The 21046-nt window shown below is 42.2% G+C and overlaps 2 protein-coding genes across 3 annotated transcripts in view; both read right to left on the reverse strand.

Moving 5' to 3' along the window:
• On the reverse strand, positions 1-8476 carry LOC311146182 (suppressor of cytokine signaling 6-like). Of its 2 annotated transcripts, none has more exons than XM_084182676.1 (2): positions 7755-8476; positions 1-2426 (listed from the first exon to the last, which is right to left on the reverse strand). In XM_084182676.1, exon 2 carries the CDS (start codon positions 2344-2346, stop codon positions 808-810), a length of 1539 nt encoding a protein of 512 aa, XP_084038802.1. In that variant the 5' UTR covers positions 2347-2426; positions 7755-8476; the 3' UTR covers positions 1-807. The 2 variants fall into 2 exon arrangements, with proteins under 2 accessions (XP_084038802.1, XP_084038801.1); XM_084182675.1 differs by lacking the exon at positions 7755-8476 and adding an exon at positions 2768-3082.
• Positions 5284-21046, reverse strand: part of LOC311146250 (cysteine-rich secretory protein LCCL domain-containing 1-like) — a gene marked incomplete at both ends in the record, with an annotated part of 24485 nt that continues 8722 nt past the window's right edge. Inside the window, 8 exons of the mRNA XM_084182751.1 lie at positions 5284-5511; positions 5665-5867; positions 7114-7193; positions 19817-19950; positions 20043-20112; positions 20255-20327; positions 20407-20450; positions 20668-20798. Of these exons, the coding sequence (XP_084038877.1) occupies positions 5284-5511; positions 5665-5867; positions 7114-7193; positions 19817-19950; positions 20043-20112; positions 20255-20327; positions 20407-20450; positions 20668-20798 (963 nt within the window). The remainder of the gene's footprint in view (positions 5512-5664; positions 5868-7113; positions 7194-19816; positions 19951-20042; positions 20113-20254; positions 20328-20406; positions 20451-20667; positions 20799-21046) is intronic.

Below are 21046 nucleotides of genomic sequence, written 5' to 3' on the forward strand. Positions count from 1 at the left end.
GGGGGGGGGGGGGGGGTTTAGACAAACCATACGTTTGGGTGAGACGTACCATAACAAGTATTCTACCATAGGTAGCATTTCATGACCTGAAAAGTAACAAGGTGAAGCATTTTTCCCTTATACTTACAGTGACAGGCAAACAGTAAAGTTTAGGCTACACAAACGAGCCATTATCCTGATATATGGTTATACACAGTCGATGACGATTAGTTCTCCCAAATTACAGCATCAGATGTGTGGTGATAAAATGTTCTTCCTCCATATACTCAATGTAATTCACATGCAATGAGAAACCATCACTGCGGCAAAATAAAAAAAAAAACTTTACTAAAGACTCAGCAGAGAGAACTTTCAGATATCAAAATCATACTAGCTAGTAGCTACAGTACTAACAAACTGGTTTAATGTAAGACAACAAACCACATGGGACAATGCAGAAATGTTGAGTGTAGTAATTATTAGAAGTCTTTGTGCTTTATATAACAAAACACTTGGTCCATCAAAACACAATTAACAGAAATAATCCAACGCTAAAAAAATTAAAATAGATTTGATTAAGGTTCAGCTTCAATCCTTTGCTTTGAGGTTGGGAGTATAACTGTATGCTCACTATATATGTTAGTTGCTGGCATTGGCTGTTGGACACATCACTAGATATGGAGACACTGTACTTTGTTACATGTACTGAAATCAAATTCACAAAAAAGAATTGTAACAGCCAAGAAAAATTTCAAAAAGTTAAAAACAAGGACTATGTCACTGATCTAAAATGTGCAAGAAAGTCCAATTGAGTTTCATTTAACCCCTTCAGTAGTGCTTTTCCTGCAAGTAATCTTTCATCTTGTTTGGCAAAGGCAACTTCTGGATAAGGTCGATCCGTGTGTACTGACGGATGACAAACCGACAGAGGTACTGCATGGAGCGCACCTGCATAAACCTTGAGATAGGGTTTGTCAGTCTGACAGGATACGTTGCAGTCCCTGGTGTGCGAGATCGTGAATAGCAGAAGGCTCCACTCTCAGAATCTATGATAGAATGTTCAATGAGTTCCACAATTGATATGTGACCCTCCACATCTGGCTGTTCATAGAAACTGAAACTGCCATTGGAGTGTTCGATCCTGGTGTGGAGGGTCTTACCCTGTGAACGAAAACTCAAGCTCAAAAGATAACGATCATCTGAGCTGTCTCGCACCAAGAATGACCCATCTGGCAGGCTGGCAAGTTTTTCCTCAGCTTCCCAACGCGTTATAGGACCCCAGTACCAACCCTGCTTGGCCAGTTTCTTTAGCTCTACTGTAAGGCTGGTTACAATCATGGGCCCACTGTGCTGAACAGCATCATAAACCCTGCCAACGCCAGGGGCTGAATTGGGGTCAAAGTTGAGATGATGCATCACTCTCTCCGCACCATGTGAGTGAGAAGAACCACCATATACTAGGAAACTCCTTCGGATGTGACTGCCAGGTAGAAAAGGGGAGAGAGGAGGCTCTATTCTAGAGTCTTGAATCAAGGCACATTCAGCATCATAGAGCAGTCGATTCACTGATGGGTCCATGAATATGTCTGGTGACATCAGCTTCTCATGGTCAATGGGCTCTTCCTCTGCACAAGGAGAGAAGCGCTCAGGCTGAGGCACCTCATCCATTGGAGAGGAACTATCCAAGCCTTCTGCAGGGTCAAGTTCATAATCTAAAGGCATTGCATAGTGAATATAGTCCTGAGATGCTAGTCCAACGATTGCAGGTACATTTTCATTGTCAATACCTAGATGCAAATCACCATTCTGAGGCTCAGTGTTCTCGGTTGATTCCTGAAAAGGCCTATCCCTCTGGGGGTCAGGGAATTCTTTCAGAATGCCATTCAGAGATGGGCTTGGGTCTGATGAGTGTATCATAGCTTTCACTTTCCCATCCATCCTAAGGCATGTTTCCTCAGAATTTGCTGCCCTGAGGACCCATGGCGTGGGGCTATAATGGTGACTACTAGATCTTAGATGGCGTTGTGATTTGACGTCATTAAAGAATATGGGTGCTGAGGAGCATGAGAATGTGTCATCTTCACAGGTCACCGATGTGGAACTTTCCTTTATTTTATTTTTCTGTTTTGCCGAAAGCCTCCTTTTCAGTGATCCCATAAGACTCTCACTCTTGGAGCGGTTCTTAGGGCCTTTCTCCTCCTCATGATCAAAGTCGTTACGAACAAGTTCTTTGCTGTAACATTTTCCAAATACTGAATCTGTTGAAAAGTTTGTAGCTGAATTTGGCTGTGGTACAACATCCTTTCCCTCCTCTCTGCTTTTTAGATTGAGTGACTTTCGTATCGTTTTCAGACTAATTTTCTTCATTGTGGAAGTCCCTCAGACATATGGGGAGGCTCATGGATGTATGGATGGCCACATAGGTTGTCCTCCATAAACTGTCATCCCTGAAAAAGATCAAACATATATTTTTCCATTCATTTATTCCACATCAAGGCAATACAAAGACTACAACATAGCCTTGCAGTAGTTGCAATAACATCGAATTGAATACTGCAGTTTTATCAAATCATGACTACCTTTCTACAGTATGAAGCCTGATAGATACAGCCTGCTGCTAGTAAAAGCAAAGCTACCGATAACTTCCCCTTTCAGACTGTGGTAAAAGTGCTTGGAGGCTAACGTTAGCTTGCTAGCCAGCTAAGGCGGTCCACCCAAGAAACAAAGAGGACTAGCTAAGTTAGCTAACTTAGTTACCTTCTTAACTTCGATTCACTTTTGATATTACCTGTCATCCTCTGTTAAAAACTGTTTTCCTAGGAAACTGTCAAGACCGATGCATTTTCAGTTAGCTGGGAAATCAAATTAGCTAGCTGCTAGCGTCTAAGGCACGCTAGCTAACTACTGTAGCAAGCTAACTGGATGTAGAGACCCCACACGAAACAACAAACGAAAAACAATACAAACTATGTCTAACTGGTTAGTTATCTACTTAAATATATTTAAATTGTTGGTATATTCCTTGCAGAACTGCTGTAGCAAGTTGCACATTTGTAGCTAGAACTTTTCATTCTCCCTTCCTGTCGTTGTCCTTTGTTTACATGACGATGGCATTGTGGGAAAATAGGTACTTCTTCTTCGAGTGGGTCACAGAGTTTCTAAACCTAGAGACGCAACATCGCGAGACTTCCGGGAACGCTTGCAAAGGAGACCAAGCAGACCAGTCCGGGGAAAATATTTGTATAACTAAGATAAACCACAGCCTGTCCTTTCCAATGGGATCAAATGAGTCATAGTGGGCAGAACAAGCAAGGAGGTGGGCAGAGCCAAGCACGAACTAGCGAGATCCTATTGGCGCGTTCAAGCAAATATTTGCATATTTCCGAACTCTATGAAGTACACGTGCAATAACTCAATTCGCCTTTGTACTCCTTCTAAACAACGCAATGTTTTGAAACTTTGACAAAGGGTAAAGTCTACAAAACTTTGTCCACTCTGTTCGAAACAGATTCTACTTTTGGGAACAGAAAACTGTATTGAGATCAAATGTTTCACTAATGAGAAAATAAAATCTTGTTAATCTTCTCCCACTGCCGGCCACTGTGGAAACGCAAAGTGAATGCTTCACATTTATACGTCCAGTGACATATCTGTCTCATTATTCTATCTGTGATTGGCGTTTGAGAAGTCAATGAGAAGTGAAAAATTATTCCACAACCTAGATTCGAGACAATGTCTTAAGTTGTTGAACATATTAATACTCCAACCTCGTGAAAGTTACAAACTGACGGCATTTTAATTTTAATCAAAAACTACTTTTTATGCCTTTGATTTGACCGCATGCACATGCGCAGTTCTGGGCGAGATGAACGTAAGACCGGATAATGTCTTTCTGCGCATGAGTTTAGCTAGCCAACGTCGCCATGACATTTACATTTTAGTTATTTAGCAGACGCTCTTATCCAGAGCGACTTACAGTAAAGCGAGTGCATACATTTTCATACTGCCCCCCCGTAGGAAACGAACCCACAACCCTGGCGTTGCAAGCGCCATGCTCTACCAACTGAGCTACAGGGGACTACATCGCCTACATGACATCGCCTTCAAGCGTGATCGGGGATTTCAATTGGATAAGCAGTTTTAGCCTATCTTAATACTGTACTGTCTTTGATGGGGTTTTAGGGCTGACTATGTCCAAAAAATGTTATTGTTGTTCTTCTTCTTCTTTGGTATAATGGCGTTCGCACATTTGTTTGTGCATGCCGCCACCTATTGTCCGGTTGTGTGCTCTATCGCGTTACATTTTGTAATACAAAAATGAAAAATGGGAAAAAACCACCACCAACTAACCCTACACATATATACCACCTAAATAAAAATCACCACCCCATTCCACTACTTTGACCCTAATTGATCCTACACCAAGCCAACGTCCTGGGAGGACAGGACACTTTCGTTCAACACACCTTGTAACTGTTCTGCAGTAAAACCTCGTACACCCAAGTCCTTTTCTGCAGCTGCCCCCACAACATCTATTTTCTGTAATTTACGTTCCATTTCTGCAGTACAGTCGATAACCATGGCAATGAATGCTAAGAAGCCAACCTTACTGATGCACAAATTCGTATCACTCTCTTTTGGCCTAGGCCTAATACTCACCCTTGACCCATCATGCTCTACTCGCTTCACGGCCTCAGCATATGATAGCAAAAATACACTTAAGTATCAAAAGTAAAAGTATAAATGATTTCAAATTGCTTATATTAAGCAAACCAAATGGCAAAATTGTCTAGTTTTTTATTTTATTTACGGACAGCCAGGAACACAGTCCAACACTTAGACATAATTTACAAACAAAGCATGTGTGTTTAGTGAGGCTGCAGTAGGGATGACCAGGGATGTTCTCTTGATAAGTGCATGAACTGGACCATTTTCCTGTCCTGCTAAGCATTCAAAATGTAACAAGTAGTTTTGGGTGTCAGGGAAAATCTATGGAGTAAAACATACATTATTTTCTTTAGGAATGTAGTGAAGTAAAAGTAAAATTTGTAAAAAATATAAATAGTAAAGTAGAAATACCCCCCAAAACTACTATAGTATTTTAAAGTATTTTTACTTAAGTACTTTACACCACTGCCCATGCCCTCCTGCATACTTCTCACAGAATCTCCCTCCTAGACACTGCTGCAACCTGACTATAAGCTTGGCATCTGAAACACCTTAGTGGGTTTGGCACAAAAGCTCTCACAGAATAACTGACATATCCTAACATGACTTTATCAGGTAAACACTCTGCTTCAAAACTCAAAAGGACAGACACTGTCCTCTCAGTTTCACCACGCTCGCCACCGGGTCTGCGTCGCACACCAAACGGCGGACGTCACAGACACAGGGAATCTTCAATTTCAGTTGCTCCACCTCAACACTTAACGCCACCCCAGTAATAACTCCTTTCAAAAGCACCCTACTCCGGAGAAAGAAGCAAGTCACAGGTTTTGTCCCTAGGCGCGTGACGTGAAGCGCCCAATCCCTCTGGACAGAAGAAACACAGAAAATCATAACAAGTCCACTTCGAGCTACATTTACCGATTTAACAGTACCCAAATTATTTTCTACACAGCCAGAAACGACATATGGGTCAGCCAAAAGGCAGGGATCCACTTGCTCCAAAAATATCACTCCCACTGGGCCCGAATCATCCTTTGCATGACCATCGGGGCGAGGCTCAGACTCGGAGGTCTTCATCACACCTGCCACCACAGGTAATTCATCCTCACTCTCGTCAGGTAAAATTTCTGAGCCATCAGAAACAGGAGAATACAGTTTGTACTTGACGCCATTCTTCCTCAACACATCTTCCAACTGCACTCGGTTCTTCTCATTCCTCGCTGTCCATAACCACAACTATTCGTTCACCACACTCATACTGCGCCTTACCTGATGGTGCCGGAGGGGATGGCTGCCGTTTTATGGACTATTAACCAACCGCGCTCTTTTATGTGTTTTTTCGCATTGTTTGTACCTTATTTTGTACATAATGTTGCTGCTACCGTCTCTTATGACCGAAAAGAGCTTCTGGACATCAGAACAGCATACCAACATGTTTCAAGCAGACCACCATAGTCCCTGTGCCCAAGAACACTAAGGTAACCTGCCTAAATGACTACCGACCCGTAGCAGTCACGTCTGTAGCCATGAAGTGCTTTGAAAGACTGGTCACAGCTCACATCAACACCATTATCCCAGAAACCCTAGACCCACTCCAATTTGCATACCGCCCCAACAGATCCTCAGATGATGCAATCTCTATTGCACTCCACACTGCCCTGTCACATCTGGACAAAAGGAACACCTATGTGAGAATGCTATTCATTGACTACAGCTCAGCGTTCAACACCATAGTGCCCTCAAAGCTCATCACTAAGCTAAGAACCCTGGGACTAAACACCTCCCTCTGCAACTGGATCCTGGACTTCCTGACGGGCCGCCCCCAGGTGGTAAGGGTAGGTAACAACACATCCGCCATGCTGATCCTCAACACGGAGGCCCCTCAGGGGTGCGTGCTCAGTCCCCTCCTGTACTCCCTGTTCACTCATGACTGCATGGCCAGGCACGACTCCAACACCATCATTAAGTTTGCCGATGACACAACAGTGGTAGGCCTAATCACCGACAACGATGAGACAGCCTATAGGGAGGATGTCAGAGACCTGGCCATGTGGTGCCAGGACAACAACCTCTCCGTCAACGTGATCAAGACAAAGGAGATGATTGTGGACAACAGGAAAAAGAAGAGGACCGAGCATGCCCCCATTCTCATCGACGGGGTTGTAGTGGAGCAGGAAGGTGGCATGGCGGTCCTTCTTGTGGGCTGTAGTTGGATGACCGTTCAAAATCATTTTCTGTATTTTCCCAGTTGGAGCTAGTTTTATCCGAGTTCCCAGTTGTCTTGAACTCATTGAAGTCTGAGATTTCCCAGTTCCGAATTTCCAGTTGTTTTGAACACGGCAGAAGTCACGCTGGATTGACAGCATGGCCAATGTATTCAAACTTTTCTGGCCCATTGCGTTACCCCCTTTTTCATGATATCCAATTTGTAGTTACGATCTTGTCTCATCACGGCAACTCCCCTACGGACTCGGCGAAGGTTGAGAGCAAAGCTGCACTGCTTCTTGACACACTGCTCGCTTAAGCCGGAAGCTATCGAGACTATCCTACCAATGGGACATTAAAAACTGTCAAATCATATGTTTCACAGAGTCGTGGATGAACGACGACATGGATAATATACATCACTGGGGCCAAGCTTCCTGCAAGCCAGGACCTATATACTAGGCGGTGTCAGAGGAAGGCCCCAAAAATAGTCAAAGACTCCAGTCACCCTAGTCATAGACTGTTCTCTCTGCTACCGCACGGCAAGCGGTACCGGAGCGCCAAGTCTAGGTCCAAAAGGCTCCTTAACAGCTTCTACCCCCAAGCCATAAGACTGCTGAACAATGAATCAAATGCCCCCCCCCCCTTTACCCCTACCTACCTGTACAAATTATCTCGACTAACCTGTACCCCCGCACATTGACACAGTACCGGTACCCTCTGTATATTGTTGTTGTTGTCTGGCGCCGACGAAGATGGCGGCCTCACGACTAGCTCTTAGGAAACTTTGCAGTATTTAGTTTTTTTATGTATTATTTTTTACATTATTAGCTCAGAAAGTGTTTTGCATCATTACATACAGCCGGGAAAAACTATTGGATATCACAGCGGCGGTAACTCACCAGCATTACGACCAGGAATACGACTTTCCCGAAGTAGATCCTTTGTTTGCTCTCCCCAGGGCAACTGAACTGATTCCAACGGCTGACCCAAAACCTCGCCGGCGGAGGAGAGGCACTCGGAGCGGCCTGCTGGTCCGACTTAGGAGGCGCGCACAGCACCCACCGCTTCCAATTATTCTACTCGCTAATCTTCAATCTTTGGTTAACAAAGTCGACGAACTACGGGCAAGGATTTCTTTCCAGAGAGACATCAAAGCCTGTAATATACTCTGTTTCAAGGAAACATGGCTCTCTTGGGATATTCTGTCGAAATCGGTCCAGCCAGATGGGTTCTCAGTTCATCGCTCAGACAGGAATAAATATCTCTCCGGGAAGCAGAAGGGCGGAGGTGTGTGTTTCATGATTAACGACTCATGGTGTAATTGTAGTAACATAGAGGAACTCGAGTCCTTCTGTTCACCCGACCTAGAATTTCTCACAATCAAATGCCGACAGTATTATCTCCCAAGAGAATTCTCTTTGGTTATAGTCACGGCCGTGTATATCCCCCCTCAAGCCGATACCACGACGGCCCTCAAATAACTTCACTGGACCTTATGCAAACTGGAAACCACATATCCTGAGGCTGCATTTATTGTAGCCGGGGATTTTAACAAAGCAAATTTGAGGACTAGGCTGCAGAAGTTCTATCAATCCTCTACCATTGCTATTCAAACTTCCGGGATGGTTATAAGGCCCTCCCCCACCCTCCTTTCGGCAAATCTGACCACGACTCCATTTTGCTTCTCCCTTCCTATAGGCAGAAACTCAAACAGGAAGTACCCGTGCTAAGGACTATTCAACGCTGGTCTGACCAATCGGAATCCACGTTTCAAGATTGTTTTGATCATGCGGACTGGATATGTTCCGGGTAGCTTCCGAAAATAATTTAGACATATACACTGAAACGGTGACAGAGTTTATCAGGAAGTGTATAGGTGATGTTGTGCCCACTGTGACTATTAAAACCTACCCTAACCAGAAACCGTGGATAGACGGCAGCATTCGCGCAAATCTGAAAGCGTGAACCATCGCATTCAACCATGGCAAGGTGACTGGGAATATGGCAGAATACAAACAGTGTAGCTACTCACTCCGCAATGCAATTAAACTGGCAAAACATCAGTATAGAGACAAAGTGGAGTCGCAATTCAACGGCTCAGACACAAGACGTATGTGGCAGGGTCTACAGACAATCACGGACTACAAAAAGAAAACCAGTCACGTCGCCGACACAGACGTCTCGCTTCCAGACAAGCTAAACACCTTCTTCGCCCGCTTTGAGGATAACACAGTGCCAGTGACGAGGCCCACTACCAAGGACTGTGGCCTCTCCTTCTCCATGGCTGACGTGATTAAGACATTTAAGCATGTTAACCCCCGCAAGGCTGCCGGCCCAGACGCGTCCTCAGAGCATGCGCAGACCAGCTGGCTGGTGTGTTCATGGACATATTCAATCTCTCCCTTTCCCAGTCTGCTGTTCCCACATGCTTCAAGATGGCCACCATTGTTCCTGTACCCAAGAAAGCAAAGGTAACTGAACTAAATGACTATCGCCCTGTAGCACTCACCTCTGTCATCATGAAGTGCATATCACCTCTACCTTACCTGTCACCCTAGACCCACTTCAATTTGCTTACCGCCCCAATAGATACACAGATGATGCAATTGTCATCACACTGCACCCTGCCCTATCCCATCTGGACAAGAGGAATACCTATGTAAGAATGCTGTTCATTGACTATAGCTCAGCATTCAACACCATAGTACCCTCCAAGCTCATCATTAAGCTTGAGGCCCTGGGTCTGAACCCTGCCCTGTGCAACTGGGTCCTGGACTTCCTGACGGCCGGCCCCAGGAGGTGAAGGTAGGAAACAACATCTCCACTTCGCTGATCCTCAACACTGGGGCCCCACAAGGGTGCATGCTCAGCCCCCTCCTGTACTCCCTGTTCACCCATGACTGCGTGGCCAAGCACGACTCCAACTCAATCATCAAGTTTGCAGACGACACAATAGTAGTAGGCTTGATTACCAACAATGACGAGACCGCCTACAGGGAGGAGGTGAGGGCTCTGGGAGTGTGGTGCCAGGAAAATAACTTCTCACTCAACATCAACAAAACAAAGGAGATGATCGTAGACTTCAGGAAACAGCAGAGGGTTCACCCCCCTATCCACATCGACGGGACCGCAGTGGAGAAGGTGGAAAGCTTCAAGTTCCTTTGCGTACACATCACCGACAAACTGAAATGGTCCTCCCACGCAGACAGTGTGGTGAAGAAGGCACAACAGAGCCTCTTCAACCTCAGGAGGCTGAAGAAATGTGGCTTATCACCTAAAACCCCCACAAACTTTTACAGATGCATAATTGAGAGTATCCTGTCGGGCTGTATCACCGCCTGGTACGGCAACTGCACCGCCCACAACCGCAGGGCTCTCCAGAGGGTGGTGCGGTCTGCCGAACACATTAACGGGGGCAAACTACCCACCCTCCAAGACACACCCGATGTCACAGGAAGGCCAAAAAGATCATCAAGGACATCAACCACCCGAGCAACTGCCTGTTCACCCCGCTATCATCCAGAAGGCGAGGTCAGTACAGGTGCATCAAAGCTGGGACAGAGAGAATGAAAAACAGCTTCTATCTCAAGGCCATCAGACTGTTAAATAGCCATCACTAGCACATTAGAGGCTGCTGCTGCCTATTGAAATCACTGGCCACTTTAAGAAATGGAACACTAGTCACTTTAATAATGTTTACATATCTTGCACTACTCATCTCATATGTATATACTGCATTCTATTCTATAATATTGTACTGTATCTTAGTCCATGCCACTCTGTCATTGTTTGTCCATATATGTATATATTCTTAAATCCCATTCCTTACTTTTTTTGTGTGTATTGGGTATATGTTATGTAATTGTTAGATATTACTGCACTGTCGGAGCTAGAAGCATAAGCATTTCGCTACACCCGCTATAACATCTGCTAAACATGTGTATGTGACAAATACAAATTGATTTGATTTGATTTGAAGCAAGCCACACCAATGTCTTGGAGGAAACACTGTCGACTGTTGTCAGCTTGCAGTTGCCCGGCCCGCCACAAGGAGTCACTAGAGCACGATGAGACAAGGACATCCAGGCCAGCCAAACCCTCCCCTAACCCGGACGACGCTGGGCAATTGTGCGCCGCCTCATGGGTCTTCCAGTCACAGCCGGCTGTGTTTCCAACTTGTTGTGTAATGTTTATGTCCGATGGCCGATGAGCATTGTTACGTTTTATCTATAATTTCTCTTCATATGACAATGATTGAAAATGATTTGCCAGTAGATTGCCTACTTGATGCATGATGATGACTCCTTGTTTAGCTTGCTAGCTAAGATTTTGAAAGTATGATGTTGACATGACCAGTCTAATCAAAGCTACGGTAGATATAACGTGATTTGACATCATTTTATCTGTGGCCAATGACCTTGAGCCTTCTTGGATGGGCACTTCTAATGTAAGTCTATGGGAGCACCCAAGGGGCTTGAATGTTCCGTAGATTTTGCGGTGAGGTAGTGTCCCCATGAGTGACAGAACACTGAGCCAATCACGGCGCAACTAGAGAACGTTACCAACCCCTACGCTCCGTATTTTCCGCTAGCTGCCCCACCACCACAGAAAGCACTGAGCTAGGCTGAAACATCTGCATTTTGGAGTTGCCTTACTCAAGAAAGCAAAAAAGAGACCATGTTTGTATGCGGCTTTATTAACTCAATGATTTTTTATTTTATTTTTTACATTGTTTGCAAACTGATATGTGACACGTATTAATGCCAAAGAACATGCAAAACAGGCAACAACAAAAAAACAAGAATCGTATTTATTTGTTTTGCAACAAAATCAGCGTAATGAATATACCCCTGTTGAAAAACAGTGCACACCGTTTTGAGGAAACATGTCGTTCAGTTCAAAGTGTCATGCAACGTAACAAACGTTGATGCAAACTGAACACACCCCAGGTTTCATTAAAGCCTATTAAACAAATATTGAAACAGTACTTAGCCTATATATTTGGGCAAAAGACCTGTTAGTTTCCTGCTTTATGTCATTGAAAGTGCAGGTCCACTGCTCCACATCTCATAGGTTTGAGTGTTTGCTTAGTAATGGAGGATATATAGATTATTAATGTCCCACAGAACTGTTGCTTTTGGACAGTATGAAATAAAAAAGAAAACTCAGGAATTCCACTCCCATTTCCACAAGAGCTCCCAATGCACCCCTCAGACAATGACAGCACTGTCCAGCATGGCATAAAAAGGGCTTCAGGCAGTGCTTTGTACACTCTATAATCCCAAAAGTAAAACATGTTTGTTTTAATTGGAAAGGATGTAAAAGATGCCCAATGTGTATTTCTTTCAGGAAATATTTTATGCTCTAAAAATTACTTTTACCTCTGAAATTACAGTACAGATTGAGGCAGACAATGTTTTCATGATATAGAGGAGAATGAGCTGGATTCGATGTCATCTGCCTTTATACTGAATCATGAGCAGTGCAGCCAGATGAGAAACGAGCATGAGTGATTGGTGTGGTTACTGGGTCTAATCTCACAGCCCTGACAGGTCATCCTTTAACACAGACATGCACCATGGTGGCTATACAAAGGGAGCAGACAGCAGACGGAAGAATAAGGTTGATTAGACTGCAATGAAGCTCAATATGAGAGCGCTCCCAGTGACTCACACAACAAACTGTTCTCATCTCTCCAAAATAAGAAAATATTTGGAGAATATTGACGGTAAATCAAAAGAATAGGGCAGGTTTCTGGCAGTTGCTTTTGATTGCATCATTATCGCAAGTGTTCATCATAATTATTACAAAAATCTTAGTCCAAATATGTAAATGAAATTAAGAGCGACTCTCTCTCTCTGATTTCAAGAGTCTCTTTTTTTATTCCCCATTACTTGTACTTCTCAACCTTGCACTTCGCTGCTCGAGGGGAGTTGTTGAAAGTAACTTACGTCAGCAGAATGGGCTGATCTCTTGTCTCATCTCTTCCTCACACAGTCCTAGTAGGTTTGTTTGCTTTTTTGCCCCCTCACCTATCCGCTTCCTCCCCATTAGTCCTCTGGTCCCTAGGCCTGCCACCCACTGCTGGAGAAAAGCATCCTGGCAAAGTAGGATGCTGCCATGAAGAGGTGTAATGGCATCTCCGCTAAAATATTGAATATTCAAGTCATTCAGGAAATGCTGAATTATAGAAATTCAGGTTGAAATAACAGCAGACATTTTAACTCTGTAGAACACCCAGAATGTAGCTGTTTACATTGAGCTGTTTTTTGCTATTTTTAATTACCAATCAATATTATATATTGTGGGAAAGTTGATCAAAATGAGACGATATTTGGGTTACTCCATAGAGACCTTTCTCTGTGCCCTGTTTGTGCCCCTAAAGGTAGCATACTATGTATGTTGCTTGGATTTAACTTTTATACTGCAGAGGGCAGCATTGTTATTGTTAGTTTTCACGTCCTCTCTAGACCCCTCTCAAACACAGTCTAACATTATGGCTTCTAGCAAAACAATGAAGTGAGCCTCTTATGATACAATTATTTAAATCATAAATTCAACTTCAATATATAAATTGAAAATTCAATTTGTTGTTTGGTTAAGTCCATGCAGATGTGCCTATTTGGGGGAAATATGTATGTGCTGTGACGGTCAGAATTTAATTGTAGCCTTTTAATTCAGTATAAATCAATGGCGGTCGGTGCCGTTTAAGATGAGGTAGGACGACTATTTTTGTTATGAGCTTGGCCTTATTTCTATTACAGCATATTGGATGACTGTCATTCATATTCCATTCACCCAGTTCAATTCAATATCGATAGGTTTAGGCTACTACACGATACTCAAATGTTCCCTATACCCATCATGAGGTTGCTACAACCTAGCCTATGAATGAAAGTTTACAATGTAGGTGCACACAAGTCGAGAGAAAGATTTGAGGTGACAGACAGTGACACATTCAATACCGCCTTGTAATCATTAGTCCAACAGTTTCAAACGAGAGTTTCTATTGGACAAATTCAGGTAGGTTTATCCCGATTTCGTTCCGTTTGCTTCCGTTTCAGAAAAGTTTTTCAACAGAATCGGCGGAATGAATACACACCTGAACACACGCAAACTGTTCACTTTCATAGCCACATAGAGTATAAACAGTTGTATTCCTTCTCGCATCTATGCCCTCTCCTCCTCTCACCTTTTCCCTTCCCTTGTGGACTTCAGCGCACAACACATCAGCTGTCTGTGACCAGGCAAAAAAACCTTTCCAAGCCAAATCTTCGTATCATAACTGCTACACACAGCCTACATCGTCGTCACCATATAAGCTAAAGTAACGTCATAGTCAATAGCTAATAGAACTAACACGTTAGTAAACCCGCTACAATCATGCATTACAGTGTACAGCCAGTAAGCATTTTAGCAGTTACACCGGCGGGCCCCGGTGTAACTGCTATCCAACATGGAGTTTCAGTGTTGGATAGTCATAGCCAGCTAGCTAACATAGCATCCCTCTATTTGAGCAGGGTGTTTGAGTAGGCTAAACTAGCTAGCTGCATTTGCTAGCTGTGAAAGTGAAAAAAATGATGAAATATAGCTATCTCTCTCTCTCTCTTGCTCCTCCTTCATTTTTGAAGAAATGTATTTGTTCAAAACTGTTCAACTATTGTCTTTCTCTCTCTTTGAGTCAACTAATCACCACATTTTATGCACTGCAGTGCTAGCTACTGTAGCTGTAGCTTATGCTTTCAATTCTAGGTTCATTCTCTGATCCTTTGATTGGGTGGACAACATGTCAGTTCATACTGCAAGAGCTCCAATAGGTTGGAGGATGTCCTCTGGAAGTTGTCATAATTACTGTGTAAGTCTATGGAAGGGGGTGAGAACCATGAGCCTCCTAGGTTTTGCATTGAAGTCAATGTACCCAGACAGAAGTTAGCTGTTCTCCGGCTACACCATGTTTCTACCCTACAGAGTGCGGTTGAGGCTACTGTAGACCTTCATTGCAAAACAGTGTTTTATATTCATACCACTGGTATGAATATACAAATATTAAATCACACTTTCCACAAGGGACTGGATCCAACATAACATAGGCTAAAACATGTTCATCTGAACAGAGGCAACAGTTTGTATGTACCCCTCCAGATACACCTTATAGTGGCTCTAAATAAAGGAACTCAAGTTGTGAAAATAAGTACATAAACTCAGGTCTGTTTGCTAGCTGGGTTCCTTATGTAGGCTGACAATCATAATAAAAAACAGGTGAGGGCTGGAGCTGGTGATTGGTGCTGGATGTTGGCCATTCTTTTACGGCTTGGCAGCTGCATGTTGGTCCTGCACCCCCATTTCATCAAGACAAAAAGCTACTATTTTATACTCCAAGATGCTACAGTGGTTTAAGTGTGAATGTAAAAAAAAAAAGAGGTGAAATCAAATCCCTTCTGCAAACAGAAAAAGGTCTGAGATGACGTAGGGAGTGAGGGAGTGACTATATTCTGAAGTGGGTAAATTCTATTTGTAGCTTTTCTTGTTGTTTACACTCTGCACTCCAAACCCAAGAAACTAAATAAATATGTAGGCTTGGACGACCTGTTATGTCACTACAGTGGTATTTTTGTGTCTCTACTGTGCACTGAAAAAGCAAATGGGTGATATATTGTGTAGACTAACTTGTATAACTGTGTAGTGCACAGTATCTACAAAACCTTTCAACTGCATGCACACATTCACAATGCAGGTCTCCAGTCAGGATGCATGTTGTGCATGTCAAAAGAAGTAACCCGTAAACCAGTAAACCCAGAGAGGAGCTAACTGACGCAATTCTGCATGTTTGTAAGACATGTACTGTATACAGTACACAAGAGGCCAATTAATGACTACTAGTATAGTAACAATTATACTGCAGTGTTTTTGTTCCATATCATATGCTGCATTAGAGGTCATTACAGATGTTACAAACACAGGACATACATTCAGTACAGTAAAGAAAATGGATTTAATGAGATTCATAAATATATTTAAAAAAATAGTCTCATCATTTATTTGTACTCTGCTCCAGTCAATGACAGGAGGGCACCAATAAAGTGTACCAAGACATCAGACAACTATTTCGGGAGTTGCGGAACATTTTCATAGGGTTCTTTAGGGACAAACAGTAGGAGCATGAAAAGACTTCATAAAGAGTTGACTGGTTTACTATTGGAGTGCGAGGCTGTGGGGAAATACAGTTGCCACACTGGCAGTGGAAGTCTCTGTGTGGGATACCAACAAATAGGGCAAGTAAGAGAGAGGCTTGCCAACATCACAACTGGATGGGTGTGGAGGGAGAGTGATGAGGTTAGAGAAGGATGCTGATCCACTGTGTAGAGCTGCATGAGAAACTGATTCTAACTGTTATATTATCATGTTGTGAATAAAAATGTGTGTTTTAAATGGAAATTGTGAATGGTTTGTTGTTTATTGCATTTCCTACTTCAGAATATGTACCCTATGGGTTGTAAATTATATGCGCCATGTTCTGAAGTGCAGGATTAGGGCTACTTCTGAATTGAGTTGCGAATTGCTCTTTAGTTCCAATAAAAATGTTGAATTTGAATTGAACACTCTTCGTAGGAAGCAGAATTTGAAATTATTTACTGTCATTCTTAAAAACGAATGTTAAGGGAATTCCGTGAGATGTTTCCTATCTATTGCATATGAAAGTGAATTGAAATTGTCACTTTTATAAATACCGCATTGTCATTATAAAGCCAGCAATGCAAAGATGATTATTCTCCTCAAACTAAACACAGCTAGAAACTACAGTATGTTAACATAATGATGATTAACTCTCTCAGGGAGTAAAGGAATGAGGCACTAACCGACACTACAAAAAATGTTCTGGAGTTACTGATTGTTGGCCCATAAACAGTACATCATATATGTCCACCCAGAAGTCAACCTCAGGAACAAGCTATAAAGCATGAGAATGAATGTACAAGTCATATTTAGAAAAATGCTCAGCTCTACACACTGGCTAATGTTTCTCTAGCGGTGAGCTGCATTGAAATTTCAAACATACTTCAAAAACCTTATAATTACTGACTATATTTTACATAGCTCTATTGTACAATAAACCAACATTGAGTTCTCTCACTATAACTAGTAACATAAATTGTCATTAGGAGCTCAGGAGTTACAAAAATAAACATTATATGTATTCATTTCCTGTGAACAGCGTCCAGTATGGATCAATTGAAATGATTCTATAAAGACAAACTATCATGATTACACAGATCACTGGAGGCAGATTATTCATACTGTACTGTACTGTGCTGTACTATAATGTGTCAAATTTAAGAGGGTTATACTATAACAGCATTCATCTGATGGAACTGATTTCTACAAATTTTTACTCATTAGCAGGTACAATATTAGCTGTAGCTACAGATCTAATTTCACAAAACAGCACCTCTGAGATGATAATGTATTGATCCTTGTGTGGGTCTGTAACAGTGTGGTCTTTTCATATTGTGTAACACTCCTGCAGAAGTGAACAGTTGGCGTCTTTGCCAGTGGACGCCTCTGCAACACTGCCCTGTGAATTATGACAGCGTTCTGATGCATGCCTCTCCTTTCTGGAGAGCAGTGCAGAACTCAACGAGGCCATCAGCAGCTAGCTCTATATCAGCCCTGGTCCTCTTCCTGGAAAGTTTCTCTCAGTCCAGCCCCACTGGTCACTAAGCAGAATGGTGGTGATAGTGGGGGTTGTGTGTTAGAATGGGTCACCACTACAGTACAGTGTATACAGTTTATTAACCATATCTTTGCACTAGCAAAGGAGGCTAGAGTGAACTGTATATTTCTAAATAAAATAATTGTATGGGTAAAGGTCAATCTGTCTGCCATGTTAGATTCCCCTGTTTCTATTCCATATTGAAGTTTGTATGTACCACTTAGAGCTATAATATTCAACTATCTCTTCCTCTTTGTATGTTGACTGACCATAGGTAGTCTAACAAGAGCTTTTGACAAAATGTAGAGAATGCAGTGCATTATCTTAGATGTGATCTTGCCCCTTTAAAACAGCGACAGCATTAGTTAAAATGCGTTAATCAAAGCAAACTCCTTTCAGACTAAACTATTGAGGAAAATACACTGAATTTAAACTGGTTTCTAAATTTCAACCCCTTACATAAAGGATCCAACAGAGGGTATGTGTGCATGAGGGTATGTAAGGGTGACTGACAGAGTCCTTTCAGCTGGGGTTGACCACATCTGTGGCAGGCGTGGGGGAAATGCATCCAGGGAAGTGAGATTGAGATCAACACACACAAAGTCACTCTTTGTCTGCCCTACCTAGCACACAGCCAGTGGGCCCAAGTAGTTTAACAGAAGCACTTGCTCAGCTTTCATTCTTTACTGCTCCTGCCTGGAAAGGATTTCTGCTAATTCTGTTTTTGAAATATTGAATACGAGTGCCTGAATTCTACGGATAGATGAACATGTGTAGGGTTGCAAAATTCCAGGAACTTTCAATAAATTCCCTGGTTTTCCAGAAATCCTGGTTGGAGGCTACCATATTTCCTGCTTATAACCGACCGGGATTGGAGGCTTCCATATTTCCTGCTTATAACCAACCGGGATTTCGGGAAAACCTGGGAATGTATTGACATTTTGCAACCCTAAACATGTGTAATAGTTGTATAATGTATATACTGTATATTTTTATACCATGGCATTGTTGAATACTCCTTCCTGATTGGCTTGAAGGGCATTCTAGAGCGTAGAAATATGAAAAGCTTTATTACTGAATACCCCCAGGATTAGTAATGACTTACAAACAAATGTGAGCCTTACAAACAAATGTTGGATCCAGGACTGCAAGACAGTACCCTCTTGGCCATCCAGACAGAATAGCAGTATTATCCAGTACATTGATCGTGATTCTAACAACGTGAGGTAGTGCTTTATAAACTACATACCATACTGTATTATGAACAGCAGCAATCAATGGAGTACTGATATTTAAGGTTTTCTTGAAACATATAATGGCGATACTGTATGTTCAGCAAAAATACATGATATGAATGCTCTAACTTTTTCAGAATTTACCATTGATAACAATGATTTATTCATAAATGTAAATAAATAATGCATATTTCGGCTGTCTCACCCTTTTCGGTTCATGCTATGACATTTTCTGACACACTCCTGGCCAGCCAGGCTTGAACTGTAGACATCTTTGAATAAAGGCTATACAATTTTGTATCATGAAATACAACGCCTCAAAATGTATAAAATACTTACAAAAATATGCATACAAAATGAAAACAATACATTTGAAATATCATAGAATTAAAACATTTACCATGCATGCACATTCTATATTTTTCTGTTCTGATACAAATATCTATGAGAGATAGCTTTTTTTTTTTTTTTTTACATTAAACTTATTTACAACATGTTATGTTATATACATCTAATAAGCAGGCTTAAAGATATGCATTTGAACAGTGTATCTTTATATAAGTTGTGATCAGAGTGAAGTGAACAGCCTTGAGAAGCTGAGGTGCAGCTTAGCAAGAAAAGGAAACCATAAGCAATGTAATTACTGTCCGTGAAATGACTGGGTGTTAAATGACAAGTGCTCTTTTTCATTGCCAGTGTCCTTGCAATGTGAATTAAATGACTGCAAATACTCTGAATGCTTTGCCACTTGAGGGATTCTGTAGGCTGGGGGGAGAATGAACACTTGTGTTAGTTTGGATTCAGCTAAGAACAGTTTACACAGTCAAGCCAAGGTATATGACACTGATACTAGCCTATATCTCCATAATGTATCAGCAAAGGGAAGGAGTTTTTTCTGACCACAATAGCCGACCAGGAAAAACTCCTGGTCCCTAGCCATTATGCATCCAAAAGCATTTGGAACAAAGTCAAAACCCCACAATTGGCCTGTATTTCCCTTATCCACATCCCTTACCTTTCTGAAGAGATTCCGTTCTGATAGCTACCACTATACTGTCTCCTCTTGTCCACGGGTTGCACATCCAGGTAGCCTCCTGAGTCATTCTGAATTACACCAGCATGGATGGCTGCTCGACATATACTGGATTTCTAGAAAAAAAAGGTAGATTAGCATAGCACAAAGGTCAGTTCTATGAGAGAAATAAAATCTTGTATAGAAGGCCATTGTCAGCCAGACTTACATCCGAATAATATTGCGTTCCAATGACTCTGGCACGGGTCTCATGCAGACAATTGCGGGGGCAATACAACCTGGTGAAGGAAAATAGCTATGAAACACAGTAGTCTATAACTATCCAAACCAATCAACTTTACAGAAGAAGAGTATCACGTTTGGTTTATTAGATCTCCTCAATTTAAGGTAAGGTTTGTCCCTTGTATGATCTTTCTTTACCTTGGACAGTGCCGTGCAGGTTTTTTGTAGGGACAGAACCGTGCAACAGTGGTCTCACACGATACTGCCTTTACTGATAAGCAAAGATGCCACAATGTCATTCAAACAATACATGCATTATTGAGACAAAGGTGAAACTAGATCAGACATACCTGGTACAGAGAATACTTTGAAAGCATTTGCACTCCTGTTCATCCTGTAAATTTGAATAATTTGGTGTGAAACATGTGACTTGTTGCTTTAGCTTTATTATAAACAAACATAATAGAGTGAAGTTGCATCCCAAATGGCATCATATTCCCTATAAAGTGCAATTATTTTGACCTGAGCCCTATGGGCACTGGTCAAAAGTAGTGCACTACATAGGGAATTGGGTGCCATTTGGGACAAAGCTGTGTAAAATGTTAACTCACCCAAGAGACCGAATTCCATTTTTGTATGACTTTGTGAAATGTGGTTTTCTTCCTTGTCTTGTAACGTCCAGCCAGCCTCCATCATTGTCTATTAATCCAGCATGTAAACCAGCTCCACAAACACTTGATTGCTGAAAAATGAAACATGTTTCACTACTCTTTACATGCTATGAAAGTGACATGGCATTTTCCAGGAAGTATACTCTAAAAATGAGGGGTTCAACAAGGGTTCTTCTAAGATCAAAGTTATTCGAAGAACCTTAGGGTTCTTGGCACTGAAAATCACCCCCAAAGGGTTCTTCCAAGAACCCCATCGGAGGTAGGGTTAATCGAGGAACCTCCTTAGTTGGTGGGGGTTCTTGCAGGAACCTAACTGCCC

This window comes from Coregonus lavaretus (genome assembly GCF_964263955.1).
Source record: "Coregonus lavaretus genome assembly, chromosome: 19".
In the NCBI taxonomy this organism is placed as follows: domain Eukaryota; kingdom Metazoa; phylum Chordata; class Actinopteri; order Salmoniformes; family Salmonidae; genus Coregonus; species Coregonus lavaretus.

Excerpts from the sequence above, each read along its gene's own strand:
- LOC311146182 (XM_084182676.1), bottom strand. The coding sequence starts at position 2,346 with ATGAAGAAAATTAGTCTGAAAACGATACGAAAGTCACTCAATCTAAAA.